Raw genomic sequence first — 26,259 nt, forward strand, 5'->3', positions numbered from 1 at the left:
AGGAGGCTGCTGAGGGGAGGACGGCTCATAATAATGTCTGGAAGAGAGTGAATGAAATGGAACACATGGAAACCACGTGTTTAATACCATTCCACTTATTCCACTCCAGCCATCACAAGCCTGTCCTGGGTCAAGGTCCTCACAATTATAGGAAGACGCGCATGTGTGTGAGAGAGTGTGTCCAGTGTGTGTGTCCAGTGTGTGTGTGTCCTGTGTGTGTGTGTCCTGTGTGTGTGTTTGTCCAGTGTGTGTGTGTGTGTTTGTCCAGTGTGTGTTTGTCCAGTGTGTGTGTGTCCAGTGTGTGTGTGTGTGTCCAGTGTGTGTGTGTGTGTGTGTGTGTTTGTTTGTCCAGTGTGTGTGTGTGTGTGTGTGTCCAGTGTGTGTGTGTCCAGTGTGTGTGTGTCCAGTGTGTGTGTGTGTGTCCTGTGTGTGTGTCCAGTGTGTGTGTGTGTCCTGTGTGTGTGTCCAGTGTGTGTGTGTGTCCTGTGTGTGTGTCCAGTGTGTGTGTCCAGTGTGTGTGTCCTGTGTGTGTGTTCTGTGTGTGTTTGTCCAGTGCGTGTGTGTATGTGTTTGTGTGTGTGTGTGTGTGTTTGTGTGTCCAGTGTGAGTGTGTGTGTGTCCAGTGTGAGTGATTCCAGTGTGTGTGTGATTCCAGTGTGTGTGTGTCCAGTGTGTGTGTGTGTGTGTGTGTGAGTCCAGTGTGTGTGTGTGTGTGTGTGTTTGTCCAGTGTGTGTGTGTGTGTGTGTGTGTGTGTGTGTGTGTGTGTGTGTGTGTGTGTGTTTGTGTGTCCAGTGTGAGTGCGTCAAGTGTGTGTGTGATTCCAGTGTGCGTGTGTGTGATTCCAGTGTGTGTGTGATTCCAGTGTGTGTGTGATTCCAGTGTGTGTGTGATTCCAGTGTGCGTGTGTGTGATTCCAGTGTGTGTGTGATTCCAGTGTGTGTGTGATTCCAGTGTGTGTGTGATTCCAGTGTGTGTGTGTGTCCAGTGTGTGTGTGTCCAGTGTGTGTGTGAGTCCAGTGTGTGTGTGAGTCCAGTGTGTGTGTGTTCATCCAGTGTGTGTGTGTGTTTGTCCAGTGTGAGTGTGTGTGTGTGTGTCCATCCAGTGTGTGTGTGTGTTTGTCCAGTGTGAGTGTGTGTGTGTCCATCCAGTGTGTGTATGTGTGTGTGTGTTTGTCCAGTGTGTTTTTGTTTGTCCAGTCTGTGTGTGTGTCCAGTCTGTGTGTGTGTGTGTCCAGTGTGTGTGTGTCCAGTGTGTGTGTGTGTGTGTCCAGTGTGTGTGTGTGTCCAGTGTGTGTCTGTGTCCAGTGTGTATCTGTGTGTCCAGTGTGCGTGTGTGTGTGTGTGTGTGTCTGTGTCTGTGTCCAGTGTGTGTGTGTGTGTGTGTGTGTGTGTGTGTGTGTGTGTGTGTGTGTGTGTGTGTGTGTGTGTCCAGTTATTATTCCAGGGACACTGAAGAGCCAACATAATAAACCCTAAACCCTGGATAGAGGGGCTCAGTGAATGTGGAGGTGAATGTGTACAGGTGGGTCAGTGTGTCAGAGGAGGCTCTATAGAAGGACAGAGTGCCGGCTGGCCAGTCCAGATACACTCCTACTCTGTGGGATCTGGAGGGGTGGACGTCTATGGTAGTGGAGATATGATTATGCCTGGCAGAGTAACTGTTGTGAGAGCAGATCAGAATCCAGGACTTGTCATTGTGTCCAAGAAAACAGTCATCACCCCTTCCTCTCCTGCTGATTCCTTTATATGTCACTCCTATACTAGCACCTCTCCCACTCCACTCTACCTCCCAGTAACAGCGCCCAGTCAGACCCTCTCTACACAGCACCTGTTTAAGGTCCTCAAATCTCTCTGGGTGATCAGGATACGGCTGCTCCTCTGTCCTACCTGTCACCTTTCTGTTCTCCTCAGACAGAGAGAGGAGTCTGTTTACTGTGTTTAGGTCCAGTGTGAGATCACAGACATCTGATGGATGAAACCAGACACAATATTAGAAATCATCATCATTCACATTAGAATGTTAATAACTCACTTTTCACTAATTCATTTAATGTAGATGTTTCTAGGAATCAAAAGGAGAAGTTAAGGTAACTTGAGACGTGTTGAATGATCATATGTTATACTGTATGGTAATATAAAACACACTTATTCACATGAATTACACACACACACACACACACACACACACACACACACACACACACACACACACACACATTGTCAAAGCAACTCTTTGTAAACGTTGGTGTCCCTGATTTCTGCTTCTGTAGAACTACAGATGATATTTAATATGACCAAGTCAGTAATGATGGTGGTCTTTGACTTAACTTGAATTAAGACTTATTCTTAGTCATATTCTTCACAGCAGTCAACACTCACATTTTCTAATCCCAGGATTCATTCTGTTCTCTCCACCATGTTCCACACTGTAGCGGTAAGCAGAAAAACAGACAGTCATTGAGGGATACACCTGAACTCACACACACACACACACACACACACACACACACACACACACACACACACACACACACACACACACACACACACACACACACACACACACACACACACACACACACACACACACACACACACACTTAGCATATAACTTTGTCCAAGTGCTGGTCAGAATGTTTGTCTTAACTAGCCTGAAAAGTCAAACATGTCTGATGTGAACATTGACATAAACCCTCTACATACTTGAGTTTCTCCAGTCTGCAGTGTGGATCCTCCAGTCCAGCAGAGAGCAGTCTGACTCCTGAGTCTCCTGGGTGATTGTAGCTCAGGTCCAGCTCTCTCAGGTGTGAGGGGTTTGACCTCAGAGCTGAGACCAGAGAAGCACAGCCTTCCTCTGTGACTCCACAGCCTGACAGCCTGCAAAGAGTCAAATCATATTATAATCACACTGCTATTCTTTGGTGGTGAAAATAGTGGCAGTATATTTCTTCAACATATTCAGATACATCAGTGTCCTGAAACCTGCCATATCTATTCATAAATGAATGTATCATATTATAAATTACAAATTATCAAAGTTTTGCCTGCAGATAGAAACATGTATAATACAAATATTTGAGTAGACTGACCAGACCAGTTTAAAAGCAGTATCAGTCAAAAGACAGACAGTGAGGTATCAGATTTAGATTGTATTGAGTATACAGTCTACACCATATCTATTTTGACAGTGAAGATAACATTTTAAATGTGGCTCTAAACTCCAACATTTTGGATTTCAGATCAAATGTTTCATATGAGGTGACAGTATATAATGTCACCTTTTATTTTAGGATATTTTCATACATATCTGTTTCACCATTTAGAAAAATAAAAGCACTTTATGTATCTAGTCCCCCTATTTAAAGAAGTCATATGTTTTCTGACCAATTCACTCATAGTGTATTAAAATAGTCAAAAGTTTAGTATTTGGTCCCACATTCTTTGACTGCAATGACTACATCAAGCCTGTGACTGCCATGATTGAGAAAGTCATGAATAATAATGAGTGAGAAAGTTACAGAGGCTACAACAAAACATGCTAACCTCTCACCATTACCAATAACAGAGGTTAAAACAAAACATGCTAACCTCTCACCATTACTAATAACAGAGGCTACAACAAAACACTTGTTGACCAACTACAGGAATACTGACCTCAGAGTCTCCAGTTTGCAGTGGGGTTTCCCCAGTCCAGCAGAGAGCAGCTTCACTCCTGAATCCTTCAGGTCATTGTTACTCAGGTCCAGCTCTCTCGGGTGTGAGGGGTTTGACCTCAGAGCTGAGACCAGAGAAGCACAGCCTTCCTCTGTGACTCCACAGCCTGACAGCCTGCAAAGAGTCAAATCATATTAAAATCACACTGCTATTCTTTGGTGGTGAAAATAGTGGCAGTAGATTTCTTCAACATATTCAGATATATCAGTCATGAAACCTTTCATATCTAGTCAGAAATGAATGTATCATATTATAAATTACAAATGATCAAAGTTTTGCCTGCAGATAGAAACATGTATAGTACAAATATTTGAGTAGACTGACCAGACCAGTTTAAAAGCAGTATCAGTCAAAAGACAGACAGTGAGGTATCAGATTTAGATTGTATTGAGTATACAGTCCACACCATATCTATTTTGACAGTGAAGATAACATTTTAAATGTGGCTCTAAACTCCAACATTTTGGATTTCAGATCAAATGGTTCATATGAGGTGACAGTATATAATGTCACCTTTTATTTGAGGATATTTTCAAACATATCTGTTTCACTATTTAGAAATGAAAGCACTTTATGTATCTAGTCCCCCTATTTAAAGAAATCATATGTTTACTGACCAATTAACTCATAGTGGTGTCAAGACGTTGGACTCTCCCTTTTGCACACAATGTGTGTAAAGGGTAGAAAAAACTCTAAAATTCCAGGAAAGTCTCTGGCCACATGGCCCATAGAGAGACAAAGGAAATTCTTCCAACTCATAGAATTGATGAATCCAGCTACGAACTGATCCGCTGGTACCATTTTGTGATACTCAGAAGAGACAATATAGCCATATTACCATAAAACTGTTTATATAATAGACTCAGTTTAAGACTTGCCTCATATGGGTGTATGGAATGTATTGATAAGGATAAAGCTTTTGTAAGACATTGAGATGCTATGTACTGATGTAATGTGATAGAATTGTATTTCTGTAACCAAATCTAACTCAGTCATAGGCACGCCCCAGGGACATATACAGGACCAGGCGTCATTTGACCAGCCTGTTCGATGGGCACTATAAAACACTCCCTGATTTACATTTCTCCAGACCAGGCCTACACTCTATTGCCAGAGGTTTGACCATCCAAGTACTCTACTGAAAGTGAACCATACCACGTGGTTAACTTTTAGACTATTGATACCGACAGAATAAGAACAAGTCTTTGATATTAATTATTAGTCTGCAGCTAAGTAAATTATATCATCGAACGCGAAGACCAACGAAACAACCATTCTATGACGACATTAATGTATGTCGCTCTGAAAGATCCATTCTAACCGAGAGAGAGAGAACGCGGACAAAACTCCCCAACAGAACTACTCTCCAACAAGAATCAGAACGACACACTGAGCGTAAATATATATATTGATTGCAATTGTTCCCGAATGAGTGAGCCTTCAATTGTCAATTGTTAATGAACTCTGTGTAAACTTCTCAGCTGACCATTTATGACCCATTGTTCAACAGGCCGACCAGCCTGTTTAGCCCACAAGGGCACATTCCGATACCAATCCTTTGTTGACGATAATTACTGTTTGTATGTTTTTCTGTTAATTACTTAGGGTAGTAAATAAATGATTTTAAGACAATTGATGTATGGATGATTTTAGTAAAGACTGGGTTCGTGCAGATACAACAATTTACAACGTTTTGGAATGAGACTGGAGTAGAGGTAAATACACCATTTAAACTTAGAAGATAATCGACCTATACTATAATAGAATATAATATTATAGTACAGGAAAGTTATATTAGGAAAATTATAGCTTTGTAATCTGAATATTCTCCTTGGTGCCCCGACCTCCTAGTTAATTACAATTAAACGATTAATCAGTTTAATCACGTGATAATAATTACAGGGAGCTAATTGATAAACATATCTTCCGTTTAATGGTACCCCCAAAGACACGACATATTGGTGCCCCCGTGTGAGGACTCAAACTAAAACGCACGATGGTTCAATTTGATAATACATATTGGAGCCCCCGTGCGAGGAATCTAAGATAGAATTGGACTTTGCTGTGAAATTCTATATATCAATTGTGCAAACAGAATTGTACAAACAGCCTGCTATGTAAACAAAGTGATTGTGCATTTTCCATTGAGAGAAGCTATTTAGAGTAGCTCCGGTCTTATGTCGATAGCAGTGAGGATTTAAATTCCAGATTTAGTCCGTTAGGCCAAACGGTACTATTTCTGTCGGTAAATATTAACTTCTAGAGTAAGGTTAGAAATTAGAAGTTAACTGTCCGGGAACCGAGCCGAATAATTTGCCTACCGCACTAAGACTGTGGGCAGACCATATGCGTATTTGTAGTTAAGTACCGTGTCGCTCCGGTCAACATAAACGCTAGCAGAATATGCTGAATGGGGTTAAGGTGAGACGTCACTAGAAAACCCACCCTTTCCATAAGGGAAAGGATCCTATTTTGGTGCTTGGAAGGATACTCCTGAACCAAGTAGCAATAGCTTAGCATTACGGGTAAGCTAACAGAGAGGGAACATTTTACCCTCCACCGTAACACGTTTAAAATTTCTCCGCTAGCGCGACGGAAGTCCGACCTTTGTACTTCCGTTTAAATTTCAGCATTCTGCACTCTGGTGGTGAAGAATTGCCAGTACATCTCTAGGGGAAATTCAAACGTGGAGCACGTCTCATTCAATTTAACTAACAAGTGAAATTGCCAGATTTACCTTTTCAAGTGGATCTTTCAAATAATATCCAAAATTGATTGGGCGTCTACAATGAGACGTGATTAACTTTTTCCAAACTTAACTTAGATGAAGCAATGCTCTCAGGTTAATTGAAAGTTAATTCCCAGATTGCCTATACAGGTTTGATATATCATAAATAGATTCATCAGTAAAATCTGCTTTAGCAAGGCACAGTCAGTAAAACCCCTTTACTGACGTTCAGCCCCAGGTAGGAGCGTACCCTAGTGGTGAAGGGTCCCAACATTTGAACTACGGGTTACACTTATGATATCCAATCAATGGAGATTGTATGGATTATCGTCTCATTCAATTTAATAAGTTAAATTGTCGAACATACCTTTCTAGGTTCTTCCAATTAAATGAGACAACTTAAACTTTGCATATTAACCTGGATGAAGCAACCTCTCAGGTAATTCAAGTGTAATACCCAGATAGCCTACCCAGGTAGGACTAATCATTGGCATTGATTAATTCAATTTGCTTTTGCAAATTCATTCACGTCCAACTTCCACAGTACTGTACAGTACTGATGGTTCATTAACGTCTATAAATAGATTAAAATCGTCTTTGCAGTTTTCCACATTCCAAAACCAAATTTTGGAAAATTAGGAAAAACAATTTTTCCTTTCAAATGTTCTAATAATGTGCAAGCTATCAGAGGGGGTGGTTCCCACTCGCCCGCTAATTAGTGAACCTCCACCCGTAAATGGATTGATCTCTGACCTCAGCAGCGATAACAACCCTAATTATGCCATTAGTGGAAAAGCAGACAACAAAAGGTTCTCTCCAGTCTAGCTCTGATGTCTTGCCATCCGAGATTGCCATCTGTCCAATACCGCAGTGCACAGCTGAAGCACGAGCAGGTAACGGTAGACATAAAGGGACAGGTGGAGAGAACCGGGAAACCAATCACAAATGCAGAAAAGGGAAAAATTCTGCTAGCTATGGAACTGCGTTCGAAAACTGAACAATTAAATGTAATTGCAAAAACGTATGACGATGAACAAGCACAAGCTCTTCAACAAAATTGTTTTCTACAGGAACAACTCGATTTAGCCAAAACTAAATACGATGATGTCCACGCCAAACTAGATAAATCCGAAGAGTTATCTACAAACAGGAGCGCTCAACTTGACAACATGCATGCTGTTTTGTTGAATGTTACTCAAAATAACACGGTGCTCCTCAAAGCGCTGCAAACCAAAGACGATCAGTTAATGAACACAATGACAAAGTTGGATGATAAATCAGCAGAACTTATTGAAGTCGCTGACCAAATGAATGATGAGAGAACTCAGGTGATGAGGTTGGAAATATTGACTTCTAAGCAAGCAGAGGAAATCTCATCACTGAATCTCTCGCTCCGTACTCAAGACCTCTATCTGCAAACCATGACAGATAAGTTTGAGATCGAAAGGAGCAGGTGTGACACTCACGTGTCCAAAATCAGTACTCTAAGCGCTCAAGTGGACTCTGCAATGCAGCAGAATTCCACCCTTAGGTACCATCTGGAGGAAATCCAGAATGGTCACGCTCTACAGCGCGACTTCCCATCCAAGCAACCGGAGCCCTGTACTCACAGGAGTGAAGACAATAGGTTTCAGACCTTGCCTCCCTCATGTGTCCCTCAGTCTTCTCCTCTTGGCCCTTCGGCACTGAGTAATATGGCGCCTCTTGGCCAACAACAACAAGGCTTGGCTTCTTCTCTTGGCCTTTCGGCCCCAATCTCTCCACAGCATGAAGCCAACCCTCTCCGCCCGCTTGGCGCAGAATACCTTGACAAACTCGTTAAGAATTTCCCCACCTTTGACCCCGTTCCAGGTCAGCCAAACGATACTGAGACGTTCCTAGCTGACATAGAGGACGCGTTGAGTGGCTACCCGAACGCTACGGGTTCTGACAGGGTTTACCTGTTGAAGCGAACGTCGAATAGACACGTGACGAGGTTCATTCGTCTACAACAGCAACACGTGCTAAATGACTATGCTAAACTTGCCACAGCTTTGAAATTAGAATTCAGTGGTTCTGCGACTCGCAAACACGATAGCTCACTGGCTCACACCGTCAAACAAGCTCGGAACGAAAACCCACAAGCTTTCTATCATAGGCTTCGTTCAGCTTACTTTGGCCTACTCACAGAAACAGGAATGGAAGAGCTGTTACCATTCAAACAAATGTTTCTGTCGAACATGTATCCCACCTTCATTACCTACTTGGGCCCTGCAGCCCACGTTGGCTTGCCTATCTTACAACTCAGAGAGCTTGCAAGCACAGCTTTTGAGGCATCAAAAGTTCACAACGCTAAGAGCCCTGACCACTCAGTTTTGAAGTTTAACCAGGAGCACTCACTCCAGTTAGAGGGTGCATTAACCTCTTGGGGCTAGGTGGGACGCTAGCGTGCCACCTGTGGTGCACTCCATCAACAGCAGGTGCATTTCAAGAGCGGCAAATTTGAATCCAAATAAATGTCAAAATTCAAATTTTTCAAAAATACAACTATGTTACACCATTTGAAAGATAAACATCTCCTTAATCTAACCACGTTTTACGATTTCAAAAAGGTTTTACGGCGAAAGCATAAATTTAGAGTATGTTAGGACAGTACATTTACAAGAGTTGTGTGTAATGTTTTGTCAAGTCAAAGACAGGGTCACCAAAACCATAAAACCAGCTAAAATGATACACTAACCTTTTACAATCTCCATCAGATGACACTCCTAGGACATTATGTTAGACAATGCATGCATTTTTAGTTCTATCAAGTTCATATTTATATACAAAAACAGCGTTTTACTATGGCATTGATGTTGAGGAAATCGTTTCCCTCCAATAACCGGCAGTCAAGTCAGCGTCAGAAATTAAATAATTAAAATTAGAAAACATTGGTAAAATATTATATTGTCATTTAAAGAATTATAGATTTACATCTTTTGAACGCAATCAACTTGCCAGATTTAAAAATAACCTTACTGGGAAATCACACTTTGCAATAATCTGAGCACTGTGCCCAGAAAAATACGCGTTGCGATACAGACTAGACGTCATGTTGGGGAGATCTAAAATCGAAAATACTATGTAAATAATCCATTACCTTTGATTCTCTTCATCAGATGTCACTTCCAGGTATCACAGGTCCATAACGAATGTAGTTTTGTTCAAAAAAGCTCATCATTTATGTCCAAAAATCTCCATCTCGTTAGCACATGATGTAAGCCAGCCGGACTTCTCGTCATGAACGAGGGGAAAAAATATATTTCCGTTCGTTCAAACATGTCAAACGTTGTATAGCATAAATCATTAGGGCCTTTTTTAACCAGAACATGAATAATATTCAAGGTGGACGAATGCATAGCCTTTTATAACGTATTGGAACGAGGGTACCCAACATGAAGTAGCGCGCCAGGTGTCTAATGGGACATCACCGTTCCATGGCTCTTGTTCGGTCAGATCTCCCTCCAGAAGACTCAAAACACTTTGTAAAGGCTGGTGACATCTAGTGGAAGCAATAGGAAGTGCCAAAATATTCCTAAACCCCTGTGTTTTTCAATGGGAGAGGTTTAAAGTCAATACAACACATCAGGTATCCACTTCCTGTCAGAAAATGTCTCAGGGTTTTGCCTGCCAAATGAGTTCTGTTATACTCACAGACACCATTCAAACAGTTTTGGAAACTTTAGAGTGTTTTCTATCCATATATAATAAGTATATGCATATTCTAGTTACTGGGTAGGATTAGTAACCAGATTAAATCGGGTACATTTTTTTTATCCAGACGTGCAAATGCTGCCCCCTAGACCCAACAGGTTAACAGGTATTGGAGCGTCGAGAGATGACGCACAACAACAGTTTCTACCACGAAACCCTGATTCCAATAACCTCCGCGGTCGAAATAACTGTAAAATACGTAGCCATCAACATGACTACCGCTACAATCGACCCATTCGCTACGTTCCTGCACCCAACCCACCAAAAGTGTCAGAGCACAAGGGTAACAAAGGGTTGAAGGACGATCAAAACGTAGACCAATGTTCTCCAGAAGTCCCACTACGGGAAGAACTTAAGCGAGAACAATTTGAGAAAAGGGTAAAAGATAAGTCACAAGGACTAGACGGGGAATTACCGGACACCAGGTCCGCAGGAATTAACACCCATAGCATGGACGTTAAAGTTCAAATTTCTCCCGCTCTCATTCAAGACCCTATCCAGGGCCCGCTTGATCAAGAAACAAGCCCCCGGGCTCTGTCCATAGACTCTGATACAAAAGTTGCGAAGAAAAAGGTCAAACGCTTCGTTAAAGCCAAGCCCACTCAAAATCAGAAAAGTCAATCTGCTTCCATCTTGAACAGACATGGCACATCACGTCGTTGCGAACGACCACTCCACTTTGTGGGGAATATGTCCACTAACCACGAATCTAAACGGCCATACCTGGAAACAGTCCTGGAGGACTGCTTAACTTGTCATGCGCTAATTGATTCGGGTGCGACAATATCACTCATCTCTCAAACATTGTTTGATGATCTCAAAAGGGCTTTGAAACCAACTAAACGTTGGTTAAAAGTGGAATGATGCGACAATAAACTTCGAGGGTCACTCAGACTACCTCGCCTCTCACATTGAGAGTCATGCTGAAACTACACTTCCAGGACGTATCGCTCGTTCACCCTGTGTATGTTACCAGCCTCGAAACTGTAACCCTGCTACTTGGAGCAGACTTGATGGATCGGTTACTCCCATTGATGGATTGGAAAACCAACCAGGTATGGTCACAGGCCACAGTGCCTTCTCCACTGACCACACCGTCTTCCCCTAACGCTAGCTGCAACGCAGTCCTTCACGAGGGGTATCTGTCGAAAGCACCCCTTGAGAAAAATACGTTTAGAAACCTCTTGGTACAAAATCCGATCCACGGAGATAGTACGATATCTCGACACATTCCATCAGCCAACCTGATTGACCATTCTTTTCATGATTTCGAGCCAGCTGTCTCTGTGAATAAGCAACTTCCCTCCTCCTTGCAGTCATGTAATACGGTAGTTGAGATGAACTTTTCTTTCCCTTTGGACACTTCCGCAAGCACTGCGGCGTCCCAGCAAGAAAAACATTGATGCGCAGAGTATACTCTGCTTCCGATGATACACCTTCCGCTTTGTTGGGGACTGTCACCCCTTACAATGACACTAATGGCGTCAGTCCAGCAACTGACCCGATGACTCCCACTTGTGAAACACTTTGCGATATCACAGACCGATATCCTCGTCTCAGTTCACAGGTAATGAAGAGGTTTCCACACACGGACGCGGTGGTGACTGACATGCCTCGACAGCCACTGAGCGTTTTGAAGCACAAACACCTGGAGATTTGGTTGAAAGGTTACAGCCACTCTCATAAAAACGCGGCCGCTGACAACTCGTACATAGGGTCCGACCTTTTCATTTGCGCATCGGACACCAACACCACCCGCTGGTGGGGGGGTCCCGAGGCACAAAGGGGGGGAATAGTAGCCCAGACCCATGATGAGCCTCATCGAGGCCGGTGGGGGGGGTCGAGACTACGGACAACACCGTACGAGGCCGCCAGAGCATAAATCAAATCTAGTTGTAAACTCTCCTATGAGAACAGTGAGGAGCAGACAGGCCCCTAGACGGGGATTATCTTAGAAGACATCTAAGATAGTACTGAGGTGTACCACACTGGTCGTAAAGGAAGTCCAGTGGACTTGTCCACCTCCAAAACTAATGGCATCAATAATCATTCTTTGCCATGCGTAGGTTCAACTACAATACAACTAGTAAAATGCTCCAATCATGTGTTCCAGTAGATAATATTTCAGAATAAATCGGTAGGATAACTGGTCCCCTTGAGTACCAGTACCAATACCAGCTACAATCAGTAAGAAGGTTAGAGACTTAACAAATCAAATTACCATTGACAACAGCGACATAGGAGTCACTCAGAGTGCAACACGTGGAGGGGAATCTCCAGTGCCCTCTTCCAATGGTTAACACACATGTCACTAATAAATAGGACCCTCCATTCAGGAGTAAAATTATTAGAAGTCATGAACCATGATCACACCACGTATGACTGGTCCAATACTTAAAGAGTACTTCCGTCGTGAGGTTAGCTCCTCCGTGGATAACATAGCTATGAAATAGACTTCATACCTACCGCCACTACAATAGTGGAAGACAGTGACTTGTAGAAAACTACTACAGACTCCCTTGACAGCAATTCTGACTGACCTCCAGGCATTGACCTGAAAATTACCTGACTACGTCAGACTCATTCTGAACAAGTTGTAATCTGCCCGGATACTTGGTTTTCTTCCCTTGATATGCGCGCTTGTGTAAGCATAAACACACATGCACAACGGAACATCCAATTAGGATTTATGCTAGGACCACTTAAGGGCCCAAGCAATATACCAGCCTTAGTAAAGTTGAACATTTACTTCTAGGCCTTTGACTCTACAGCACTCACCAGTTTTCTTCCCAGAAGTCCGTAGGTCATACCTGTAGACTGCCCAAAACTAGTGCATTACAGCTGTAGACTTATCATATAGTTATCAACTTAGGATAGCGCCTAAGCAACACACCAAGTAGGAAAACTCTAGATATGGCATTAGAGACAATGCCATGATAATCATTTTGCCAGAACATTGGACGTATATAGAATACAGTCCAATTAGATGATTTTATTTGTGTGAACTATATTTTGTATATTTTTGTTTTGTTTATGCTTTCATTCCTTTTCGGTTCAGTTCCTTTGACACTTAGGAAGTGATAGAGCCATAAACAAAGTCCCCATACAACCATCACTTAGTGCCACAACGCCGCTCATTGGGGAATGAATGTAATTATATATATTTCATGAGTGTGTGTGCGTTGTTAACATCTGCCTAAGTTACTGCCCAGATCTTCCAGTCTGGACGACGGGTTCGGAACGGCGACCCCAAATCCGGACACCCACAGCCTATCCTTGTGGCGGCATGCCCGCTGTCAGAGAGACTACCAAGGTAAACCACCAGAGGGGGGGACCGCAACGGCGATCACCAACCAGGACATCCCCTGGCCCTTCCTGGGGTACTTTACAGCTTCCAGGGAACCTACCAAGGTACACCAATTGAGGAGACCGCAACGGCGATCACCAACCGGACATCAACTGCCCATCCTTGTGGTGGACGGCTCCGCTTTCAGAGAGCCTACCAAGTTCAACCACCAGAGAGGACTGCAACGATGATCTACCAATGGGACATACCGTGGTCATGATTTTATGTTGATTTGTAACTTGCAGGATAAACAAGATCCAAACCACCAGGGGGGGTATGTCATGACGTTGGCCTCTCCCTTTTGCACACAATCCACCCTGTGTGTAAAGGGTAGAAAAAAACTCTAAAATTCCAGGAAAGTCTCTGGCCACATGGCCCATAGAGAGACAAAGGAAATTCTTCCAACTCATAGAATTGAAGAATCCAGCTACGAACTGATCTGCTGGTACCATTTTGTGATACTCAGAAGAGACAATATAGCCATATTACCATCATCGAACGCGAAGACCAACGAAACAACCATTCTATGACGACATTAATGAATGTCGCTCTGAAAGATCCATTCTAACCGAGAGAGAGAGAACGCGGACAAAACTCCCCAACAGAACTACTCTCCAACAAGAATCAGAACGACACACTGAGTGTAAATATATATAGATTGCAATTGTTCCCGAATGAGTGAGCCTTCAATTGTCAATTGTTAATGAACTCTGTGTAAACTTCTCAGCTGACCATTTATGACCCATTGTTCAACAGGCCGACCAGCCTGTTTAGCCCACAAGGGCACATTCCGATACCAATCCTTTGTTGACGATAATTACTGTTTTTCTGTTTTTCTGTTAATTACTTAGGGCAGTAAATAAATGATTTTAAGACAATTGACGTATGGATGATTTTAGTAAAGACTGGGTTCGTGCAGATACAACAATTTACGACGTTTTGGAATGAGACTGGACTAGAGGTAAATACACCATTTAAACTTAGAAGATAATTGACCTATACTATAATAGAATATAATATTATAGTACAGGAAAGTTATATTAGGAAAATTATAGCTTTGTAATCTGAATATTCTCCTTGGTGCCCCGACCTCCTAGTTAATTACAATTAAACGATTAATCAGTTTAATCGCGTGATAATAATTACAGGGAGCTAATTGATAAACATATCTTCCGTTTAATGGTACCCCCAAAGACACGACAGTGGCTTAAAGTCGTCACAAGTTGAGTATTTGATCCGATATTCCTTGAACGCAGCGACTACATCAAGCTTGTGACTCAAACTCGTTGATTGATTTTGCAGTTTGTTTTGGTTGTGTTTTGGGTTGTGTTTTGCCCAATATTAAAATGGTGGATGGTGTAACGTCTGCTTCCAGCTCACACTCTCAAACACATAGATCCCCCTGAACGCAGCTCACTCTCCAGATCCCAGTCACCTGAATTCTGATCACCTGTTCACACACCTGTATGTCATTATCAAACTCTATTTAGTTCAGTTCTTTGCACCCCCATCATTGTGAAGTGTTGTTTGTTTTGCGACACACGGCTATACGGAGCGCTGAGTTTCCTTTAATTTACTCCTCCCGTGTATGATGTTTTTGCCTGCCTCCCTAACGACGCCTTTTGCCTATTCCCTGCCTGTACCTTAGCCCATAGGATTTCCTGTTATCAACCTATTGCCTGCCTGTACCTTAGCCCATTGGATTTCCTGTTCTCAACCTATTGCCTGATCTCCCGGACCACAACCTTTTCCCTGCCTGTTGCCTTTTTGGACTCTTTTTGAACTTCTGCCTGCCCCTGGACCTGTGGTCCTTTACAATAAACACCTGCTGAGCCCTGCACTTGAAAGCAGCTCTCTGTCTCCCATCGTGTTCATTTCAGATGGTTACTGGAGTAATTTTATTTATACTAAAAGCATCCTGATGATGCCATTATTCATAAATGAAAGTTACAGAGGCTACAACAAAACATGCTAACCTCTCACCATTACCAATAACAGAGGCTACAACAAAACATGCTAACCTCTCACCATTACCAATAACAGAGGCTACAACAAAACATGCTAACCTCTCACCATTACCAATAACAGAGGCTACAACAAAACATGCTAACCTCTCACCATTACCAATAACAGAGGCTACAACAAAACATGCTAACCTCTCACCATTACCAATAACAGAGGCTACAACAAAACATGCTAACCTCTCACCATTACCAATAACAGAGGCTACAACAAAACATGCTAACCTCTCACCATTACCAATAACAGAGGCTACAACAAAACATACTAACCTCTCACCATTACCAATAACAGAGGCTACAACAAAACATGCTAACCTCTCACCATTACCAATAACAGAGGCTACAACAAAACATGCTAACCTCTCACCATTACCAATAACAGAGGCTACAACAAAACATGCTAAGCTCTCACCATTACCAATAACAGAGGCTACAACAAAACATACTAACCTCTCACCATTACCAATAACAGAGGCTACAACAAAACATGCTAACCTCTCACCATTACCAATAACAGAGGCTACAACAAAACATGCTAACCTCTCACCATTACCAATAACAGAGGCTACAACAGAACATGCTAACCTCTCACCATTACCAATAACAGAGGATACAACAAAACATGCTAACCTCTCACCATTACCAATAACAGAGGCTACAACAAAACATGCTAACCTCTCACCATTACCAATAACAGAGGCTACAACAAAACATGCTAACCTCTCACCATTACCAATAACAGAGGCTACAACAAAACATGCTAACCTCTCACCATTACCAATAACAGAGGCTACAACAAAACATGCTAACCTCTCACCATGACCAATAACAGAGGATACAACAAAACATGCTAACCTCTCACCATTACCAATAACAGAGGCTACAACAAAACATGCTAACCTCTCACCATTACCAATAACAGAGGATACAACAAAACATTTTAACCTCTCACCATTACCAATAACAGAGGCTACAACAAAACATGCTAACCTCTCACCATTACCAATAACAGAGGATACAACAAAACATGCTAACCTCTCACCAATACCAATAACAGAGACTACAACAAAACATACTAACCTCTCACCATTACCAATAACAGAGGCTACAACAAAACATGCTAACCTTTCATCATTACCAATAACAGAGGCTACAACAAAACATACTAACCTCTCACCATTACCAATAACAGAGGAGGTTAGCATTTATTCTGATCTTTGTGCCTCTATAACTTGGATATTCGTCATTATTCATATTGAAACAGTAACACAGATATGTATGAATTCCCTCAAATAAAAGGTGACATTCTGTACTGTCGCCTAATATAAACCATTCTATTTCAAATCCAAAATACTGCAGTATAGCGACAAATTTAAAACTGTAAGCTTCACTGTCCAAACACACATGGTGTGGACTATGTGTGCCTGGTAAACACATGTGGATCTGGTGAACAGTTATCACTTGTTGACCAACTACAGGAATACTGACCTCAGAGTCTCCAGTCTGCAGTGGGGATTCCCCAGTCCAGCAGAGAGCAGCTTCACTCCTGAATCCTTCAGGTCATTGTTACTCAGGTCCAGCTCTCTCAGGTGTGAGGGGTTTGAACTGAAAACTGAGGCCAACACTTTACCGGTGATGTTTCTGAGTTTACAGCCAGTGAGTCTGCAAACACCGAAGAAATACAATGACAGACAGGTTGTATTAAAATGTTATGCTTAGCTTTCTCTGTTTACGCTGTTACCCTGCACAAATAATGTGTTGGGTTTGACCTCAGAGCTGAGACCAGAGAAGCACAGCCTTCCTCTGTGACTCCACAGCCTGACAGCCTGCAAAGAGTCAAATCATATTAAAATCACACTGCTATTCTTTGGTGGTGAAAATAGTAGCAGTATATTTTTATCAACATATTCAGATACATCAGTCTCCTGAAACCTGCCATATCTATTCATAAATGTTTCATTATTATAAATGACACATTTTCCAAGTATTGCTTGTAGATAGAAAGATGCATATTATCAAATATTTGAGTTGGCTGACCAAACCAGTTTAAAAAGCAGTATCAGTCAAAAGACAGACAGTGAGGTATCAGATTTAGATTGTATTGAGTATACAGTCCACACCATATCTATTTTGACAGTGAAGATAACAATTTAAATGTGTCTCTATACTCCAACATTTTGGATTTCAGATCAAATGTTTCATATGAGGTGACAGTATAAAATGTCCCCTTTTATTTGAGGGTATTTTAATACATATCTGTTTCACCATTTAGAAAAATGAAAGCACTTTATGTATCTAGTCCCCCTATTTAAAGAAGTCATATGTTTTCTGACTAATTCACTCATAGTGTATTAAAGTAGTCAAAAGTTTAGTATTTAGTCCGATATTCCTTGAACGCAGCGACTACATCAAGCCTGTGTCACGCCCTGACCTTAGAGATCCTTTTATGTCTCTATTTTGGTTGGTCAGGGCGTGAGTTGGGGTGGGCATTCTATGTCCCTTTTTCTATGTTTGGTATTTCTTTGTTTCGGCCAGGTATGGCTCTCAATCAGGGACAGCTGTATATCGTTGTTGTTGATTGGGAGCCATACTTAGGCAGCCTGTTTTCCTTTGGGTTTTGTGGGTGGTTATTTTCTGTTTAGTTAATGTTCCTGACAGAACTGTTTAGCTGTTGCACTTAGTTTTTTTTGATTCAGTGTTCATTCAAATAAGTTTCATGATGAGCACTAACCACGCTGCGCCTTGGTCCAATCCTTACACACCCGTTAGAGCCTGTGACTCAAACTCGTTGGTTACAATTGCAGTTTGTTTTGGTTGTGTTTTGGGTTATATTTTGCTCATCAATAAAATGTTGGATGATGACTGGAGTAATTTTCTGTCTAAGTGATTAGGTAACATTGTCATGTCCTGGCCAGTATAAGGGTTAATTGTTATTGTAGTTTGGTCAGGATGTGGCAGAGGGTATTTGTTTTATGTGGTTCAGGGTGGTGTGTTAGTTAGGAGGGCGTTTGATTTATTATTTCCGGGTTTTGAGTTATGGTCTATGTTTATGTATTTCTATGTGTAGTCTAGTGAGCGTGTTTTTATGTTGAGTTAATTGGGGTGGGTTTCCAATTGAAGGCAGCTGTTTGGTGTTGCCTTTGATTGGAAGTCCTATATTAGTTGGGTGTGTTTGTCTTGTATTTGTGGGAGATTGTTCTTGGATTGCTGTGTTGCCGTCAAAGACTGTTATTTCGTCGTTCATTGCTTTGATATTTTTGTATACGTGTTTGTTTGGTTTTTTTCCCTTCTTTTCCCGTAAATAAAGAAGATGAGTATACACATACCTGCTGCGTTTTGGTCCTCCATAACCGACGAAAACCGTGACAGAATCTCCCACCAACTAAGGACCAAGCAGCAGAAGAAAAGGGATTTCGAGTTGGACTGGCGGGAGAAATGGACCTGGGAGGAAGTTCTGGACGGGGCTGGACCTTGGCACCAGGCTGGGGAGTACCGTCGCCCACGGGAGGAAATTGAGGCAGCCAAGGCAGAGAGGCGGAGGTACGAGGCCTTGGAAGCGCTGAGGGAGAAGCACGAGAGGCACCCCCAAGACATTTTTTTGGGGGGGCATACGGGTAGTTTGGCTTGGCCTAGGAAGAGCCGGAAGCCAGCTATCCGTGGTTATATGGAGGAGCGTATGAGGTGGAGAGCGCCATGTTTCGCTGAGGAGCGCACTCTCACCCATACGCACGCACAGTCCAGTGCGCGTTATTCCAGCCCCTCGCAGGTGCCGTGCTAGAGCGGGCATCCAGCCTGGTAGGAGGATGCCTGCGCAGCGCATCTGGTCGCCGGTACGCCTCCGAGGACCAGGCTACCCAACTCCCGCTCTACGCACGGCTACCATCAGGCCCCTGCACAACCCAGTCCGCCCTGTACAAGCACCCCGCTCGTGCAGGGCTACTAGTTCCATCCAGCCAGGATGGGTTGTGCAGGAGGTAAGATAAAGACCGCCTGTGCGCCTCCATAGCCCTGGGTTTCCAGCTCCTGTCTCTCGTGCGGACCCGGAAGTGTGTCAGGCCAGTCCGACTCATCCTGTTCCCGCTCCCCGCACTAGCCTGGAGGTGCGTGTTCCCAATCTGGTACGCCCAGTACCAGCACCACGCACCAGGCTTCAAGTGCGTGAACCCAGCCTCGCCAGTCAACAGTCGCCAGAAATGCCCGCCAGTCAACAGTCGCCAGAGCCGCCCGCCAGTCAACAGTTGCCAGAGCCGCCCACCAGTCAACAGTCGCCAGAGCCGCCCGCCAGTCAACAGTCGCCAGAGCCGCCCGCCAGTCAAGTCGCCAGAGCCGCCCGTCAGTCAAGAGTCGCCAGAGCCGCCCGTCAGTCAAGAGTCGCCAGAGCCGCCCGTCAGTCAAGAGTCGCCAGAGCCGCCCGTCAGTCAAGAGTCGCCAGAGCCGCCCGTCAGTCAAGAGTCGCCAGAGCCGCCCGTCAGTCAGGAGCCGCCAGAGCCGGCCAGACTGCCCCGAGCCGCCAGAGCCGGCCAGACTGCCCCGAGCCGCCAGAGCCGGCCAGACTGCCCCGAGCCGCCAGAGCCGGCCAGACTGCCCCGAGCTGCCAGACTGCCCCGAGCTGCCAGAGTGCCCCGAGCTGCCAGAGTGCCCCGAGCTGCCAGAGCTGCCAGACTGCCCCGAGCTGCCAGAGCGGCCAGACTGCCCCGAGCTGCCAGAGCGGCCAGACTGCCCCGAGCTGCCAGACTGCCCAGACTGCCCCGAGCTGCCAGACTGGCCAGACTGCCCCGAGCTGCCAGAGTGGCCCGACTGCCTGGAACGGCCAGAACCGGAGCCACCTCCTGATATAGGTGGGTTGGGGAGGGGGGGTGTAGCACAGTGCCGTCGTTGACGGCAGCCACCCTCCCTTCCCTCCCTTTTAGTAGAGGGGAATTTTTGTTTTGTTGTTTGGGGTTGTGTTTTTTTGGGGGGTTTTGTTTTTTTAAGGTGCTTCCGGGGTTAGCACCTTTAAGGGGGGGGGGTACTGTCACGTCCTGGCCAGTATAAGGGTTAATTGTTATTGTAGTTTGGTCAGGACGTGGCAGAGGGTATTTGTTTTATGTGGTTCAGGGTGGTGTGTTAGTTAGGAGGGCGTTAGATTTATTATTTCCGGGTTTTGAGTTATGGTCTATGTTTATGTATTTCTATGTGTAGTCTAGTGAGCGTGTTTCTATGTTGAGTTAATTGGGGTGGGTTTCCAATTGAAGGCAGCTGTTTGGTGTTGCCTTTGATTGGAAGTCCTATATTAGTTGGGTGTGTTTGTCTTGTATTTGTGGGAGATTGTTCTTGGATTGCTGTGTTGCCGTCAAAGACTGTTATTTCGTCGTTCATTGCTTTGTTATTTTTGTATACGTGTTTGTTTGTTTTTTTTCCCTTCTTTTCCCGTAAATAAAGAAGATGAGTATACACATACCTGCTGCGTTTTGGTCCGCCATAACCGACGAAAACCGTGACAAACATGTTACTAAACACTACTAAATTAATCCTGATGATGTCATGATTAAGAAAAATCATGAATGAATCATGAATAATAATGCGTGTGAAAGTTACAGAGGCTACAACAAAACATGCTAACCTCTCACCCTTACCAATAACAGAGGCTACAACAAAACATGCTAACCTCTCACCATTACCAATAACAGAGGATACAACAAAACATGCTAACCTCTCACCATTACCAAAACAAAACTTTTGGCCACGACTGTATATGTATGAATACCTTTAAATAAAAGGTGGCATTCTGTACTGTCACCTAATATCAAACATTATATCTCAAATCCAAAATGCTGGAGCATAGCGACAAATTTAAAACTGTAAGCTTCACTGTCCAAACACATATGGTGTGGACTATGTGTGCCTGGTAAACACATGTGGATCTGGTGAACAGTTATCACTTGTTGACCAACTACAGGAATACTGACCTCAGAGTCTCCAGTCTGCAGTGTGGATCCTCCAGTCCAGCAGAGAGCAGCTTCACTCCTGAATCCTTCAGGTCATTGTTACTTAGGTCCAGCTCTCTCAGGTGTGAGGAGTTTGAACTGAAAACTGAGGCCAACACTTTACAGGATGTGTCTGTGAGTTTACAGCCAGTGAGTCTGCCAACACAGAAGAAATACAATGACAGACAGGTTGTATTCAAATGTTACGCTTAGCTTTCCCTATTTACGCTGTTACCCGTTTACAAATAATGTGTTGGGTTTGACCACAGAGCTGAGACCAGAGAAGCACAGCCTTCCTCTGTGACTAGACAGCCTGACAGCCTGCAAAGAGTCAAATCATATTAAAACCACACTGCTATTCTTTGGTGGTGAAAATAGTGGCAGTATATTTTTTCAAAATGTTCAGATATATCAGTGTCCTGAAACCTGCCATATATATTCATAAATTAATGTATCATTATTAGAAATGACAAATTATCAAGGTATTGCTTGTAGATAGAAGCATTTATTGTACAAATATTTGAGTAGACTGATCAGACCAGTTTAAAAAGCAGTATCAGTCAGAAGACAGACAGTGAGGTATCAGATTTAGATTGTATTGAGTATACAGTCCACACCATATCTATTTTGTCAGTGAAGAGAATATTTTAAATGTGGATCTATACTCCAATAATTTGGATTTCAGATCAAATGTTTCATATGAGGTGACAGTATATAATGTCACCTTTTATTTGAGTATATTTTAATACATATCTGTTTCACCATTTAGACAAATAAAAGCACTTTATGTATTTAGTCCCCCCATTTGACGAAGTCATAAGTATTCTGACCAAATCACTCATAGTGTATTAAGATAGTCAAAAGTTTAGTATTTGGTCCCATATTCCTTTAACGCAACGACTACATCAAGCTTGTGACTCAAACTCGTTGGTTGCATTTGCAGTTTGTTTTGGTTGTGTTTTGGGTTATGTTTTGACCAATATTAAAATGGTGGATGTTTTCTGTCTAAGTGAGAAGATACATGCTGGAGCTTAGCAGCAAATGTAAAACTTTAAGCTTCACTGTCCAAACACATATGGTGTGGACTATGTGTGTCTGGTAAACACATGTGGATCTGGTGAACAGTTATCACTTGTTGACCAACTACAGGAATACTGACCTCAGAGTCTCCAGTTTACAGTGTGGATCCTCCAGTCCAGCAGAGAGCAGCTCCACTCCTGAATCCTTCAGGTCATTGTTACTCAGGTCCAGCTCTCTCGGGTGTGAGGGGTTTGACCTCAGAGCTGAGACCAGAGAAGCACAGCCTTCCTCTGTGACTAGACAGCCTGACAGCCTGCAAAGAGTCAAATCATATTAAAATCACACTGCTATTCTTTGGTGGTAAAAATAGTGGCAGTATATTTTTTCAACATATGAAACCTTCCATATCTATTCAGAAATGAATGTATCATTAAAAATGTCAAATTATCAAAGTATTGCCTGCAGATAGAAACATGTATAATACAAATATTTGAGAAGACTGACCAGACCAGTTTAAAAAGCAGTATCAGTCAAAAGACAGACAGTGAGGTATCAGATTTAGATTGTATTGAGTATACAGTCCACACCATATCTATTTTGACAGTGAAGCTGACATTTTAAATGTGGCTCTATACTCCAACATTTTGGATTTGAGATCAATAGTTTCATATGAGGTGACAGTATAAAATGTCACCTTTTATTTGAGGGTATTTTAATACATATCGGTTTCACGTTTAAAAATGAAAACACTTTATGTTTCCTGTCTCCCCATTTGAAGATGTCATAAGTATTCTGACCAATTTACTTATAGTGTATTAAAGTAGTCAAAAGTTTAGTATTTGGTCATAAACTCGATGGTTGCATTTGCAGTTTGTTTTGGTTGTGTTTTGCCCAATAATAAAATGGTGGATGATGACTGGATAATTTTCTGTCTAAGTGAGTAGATAACATGTTTCTAAACACTACTAAATGAATCCTGATGATAACATGATTAATACAAATCATGAATGAATCATCAATAATAATGAGTGAGAAAGTTACAGAGGCTACAACAAAACATGCTAACCTCTCACCATTACCAATAACAGAGGCTACAACAAAACATGCTAACCTCTCACCATTACCAACAACAGAGGCTACAACAAAACATGCTAACCTCTCACCATTACCAATAACAGAGGCTACAACAAGACAGGCTAACCTCTCACCATTACCAATAACAGAGGGGGTCTGATATTTGTGTCTGTAACTTTCTCATTCATCATCATTCATGATTAATTAATGATGATTCATAATCATGGTAGCATCCACATGAATGTAGATGTGTTCTTACTGACAATATAAGTGAAGTGACTCCAAAATGACAGGACATTATTCACCATTCTGTTTCTATTAGGAAAAACATAATCTAAAACACAACCAAGACAAACTGTAAATGAATTCAACAAGTTAGTAGAATCACAAGCTTGATGTAATCACTGCAGGTATGGAATATTGGACCCAACACTAAACTTTTGACTAAATTAATTTGTCCAAATAATTAAGACTTCTTCAAATGGGAGAACTAAACTCAGCAAAAAAAGAAACGTCCTCTCACTGTCATTTGCTTTTTATTTTCAGAAAACTTAACATGTGTAAATATTTATATGAACATAACAAGATTCAACAACTGAGACATAAACTGAACAAGTTCCACAGACATGTGACTAACAGAAATGGAATAATGTGTCCCTGAACAAAGGAGGGGTCAAAATCAAAAGTAACAGTCAGTATCTGGTGTGGCCACCAGCTGCATCAAGAACTGCAGTGTATCTCTTCCTCATGGACTGCAACAGATTTGCCAGTTCTTGATGTGAGATGTTACCCCACTCTTCCACCAAGGCACCTGCAAGTTCCCGGACATTTCTGGGGGGAATGGCCCTAGCCCTCACCCTCCGATCCAACAGGTCCCAGATGTGCTCAATGGGATTGAGATCCGGGCTCTTCGCTGGCCATGGCAGAACACTGACATTCCTGTCTTGCAGGAAATCACGCACAGAACAAGCAGTATGGCTGGTGGCATTGTCATGCTGGAGGGTCATGTCAGGATGAGCCTGCAGGAAGGGTACCACATGAGGGAGGAGGATGTCTTCCCTGTAACGCAAAGCGTTGAGATTGCCTGCAATGACAACAAGCTCAGTCCGATGATACTGTGACACACCGCCCCAGACCATGACGGACCCTCCGCCTCCAAATCGATCCCGCTCCAGAGTACAGGCCTCGGTGTAACGCTCATTCCTTCGACGATAAACGCAAATCCGACCATCACCCCTGGTGAGCCGAAACCTCGACTCATCAGTGAAGAGCACTTTTTGCCAGTCCTGTCTGGTCCAGCGACGGTGGATTTGTGCCCATAGGTGACGTTGTTGCCGGTAATGTCTGGTGAGGACCTGCCTTACAACAGGCCTACAAGCCCTCAGCCCAGCCTCTCTCAGCCTTTTGAGGACAGTCTGAGCACTGATGGAGGGATTGTGCATTCCTGGTGTAACTCGGGCAGTTGTTGCCATCCTGTACCTGTCCCGCAGGTGTGATGTTCGGATGTACCGATCCTGCGCAGGTGTTGTTACACGTGGTCTGCCACTGCAAGGACGAACAGCTGTCCTTGCAGCATGCAGCATGCACGTTCACACAGATGAGCAGGGACCCTAGGCATCTTTCTTTGGGTGTGTTTCAGAGTCAGTAGAAAGGCCTCTTTAGTGTCCTAAGTTTTCATAACTGTGACCTTCATTGCCTACCGTCTGTAAGCTGTTAGTGTCTTAACCTGTTATGGATAGGGGGCAGTATTTTCACGGCCGGATAAAAAACGTACCCGATTTAATCTGATTATTACTCCTGCCCAGAAACTAGAATATGCATATAATTATTAGCTTTGGATAGAAAACACTCCAAAGTTTCTAAAACTGTTTGAATGGTGTCTGTGTGTATAACAGAACTCATTTGGCAGGCCAAAACCTGAGAAGATTCTGTACAGGAAGTACCCTGTCTGACCATTTCTTGGCATTCTTGATCATCTCTATCCAAAACAAGGGATCACTGCTGTTACGTGACACTTCCTACGGCTCCCATAGGCTCTCAGAAGGCGGCAAAAAGCTGAATCGTGGCTTTGCAGGCCCTGGCTGAAAAACATTAGCGCGTTTGGATAGTGGTCGGTCAGAGTACTATGAGACTGAGGCGCGTGCATGAGACGACCCCATGTTTTTATTCTTTCGTCTTTGAACGTAAACAACGACTCCCGGTCGGAATATTATCGCTTTTTTACGAGAAAAATAGCATAAAAATTTATTTTAAACAGCGGTTGACATGCTTCGAAGTACGGTAATGGAATATTTAGAATTTTTTGTCACGAAACGCGTCGGGCGTGTAACCCTTCGTCACCCTTGGATAGTGTCTTGAACGCACGAACAAAATGCCGCTATTTGGATATAACTATGGATTATTTTGAACCAAACCAACATTTGTTATTGAAGTAGAAGTCCTGGGAGTGCATTCTGACGAAGAACAGGAAAGGTAATCAAACTTTTCTAATAGTAAATCGGAGTTTGGTGAGGGTCAAACTTGGTGGGTGTCAAAATAGCTAGCCTATGATGGCGTGCTATCTACTCAGAATATTGCAAAATGTGCTTTCACCGAAAATATATTTTAAAATCGGACATAGCGAGTGCATAAAGGAGTTCTGTATCTATAATTCT

General features: G+C 43.0%; 1 protein-coding gene across 1 annotated transcript in view; it reads right to left on the reverse strand.

Moving 5' to 3' along the window:
• Nucleotides 1–331: 331 nt before the first annotated feature.
• Nucleotides 332–26,259, reverse strand: part of LOC145875980 (uncharacterized) — a 33,782-nt gene continuing 7,854 nt past the window's right edge. The window contains exons 5-11 of the mRNA XM_082971756.1: nucleotides 22,671–22,844; nucleotides 21,494–21,667; nucleotides 17,034–17,207; nucleotides 3,656–3,829; nucleotides 2,705–2,878; nucleotides 2,381–2,427; nucleotides 332–1,966 (exon numbers count right to left, since the gene is read on the reverse strand). Of these exons, the coding sequence (XP_082827882.1) occupies nucleotides 1,437–1,966; nucleotides 2,381–2,427; nucleotides 2,705–2,878; nucleotides 3,656–3,829; nucleotides 17,034–17,207; nucleotides 21,494–21,667; nucleotides 22,671–22,844 (1,447 nt within the window). The 3' untranslated portion in view covers nucleotides 332–1,436. The remainder of the gene's footprint in view (nucleotides 1,967–2,380; nucleotides 2,428–2,704; nucleotides 2,879–3,655; nucleotides 3,830–17,033; nucleotides 17,208–21,493; nucleotides 21,668–22,670; nucleotides 22,845–26,259) is intronic.

This window comes from Salmo salar, unplaced genomic scaffold (assembly GCF_965601325.2).
Source record: "Salmo salar unplaced genomic scaffold, fSalSal1 ptg000414l, whole genome shotgun sequence".
NCBI classification, from domain to species: Eukaryota; Metazoa; Chordata; class Actinopteri; order Salmoniformes; family Salmonidae; genus Salmo; species Salmo salar.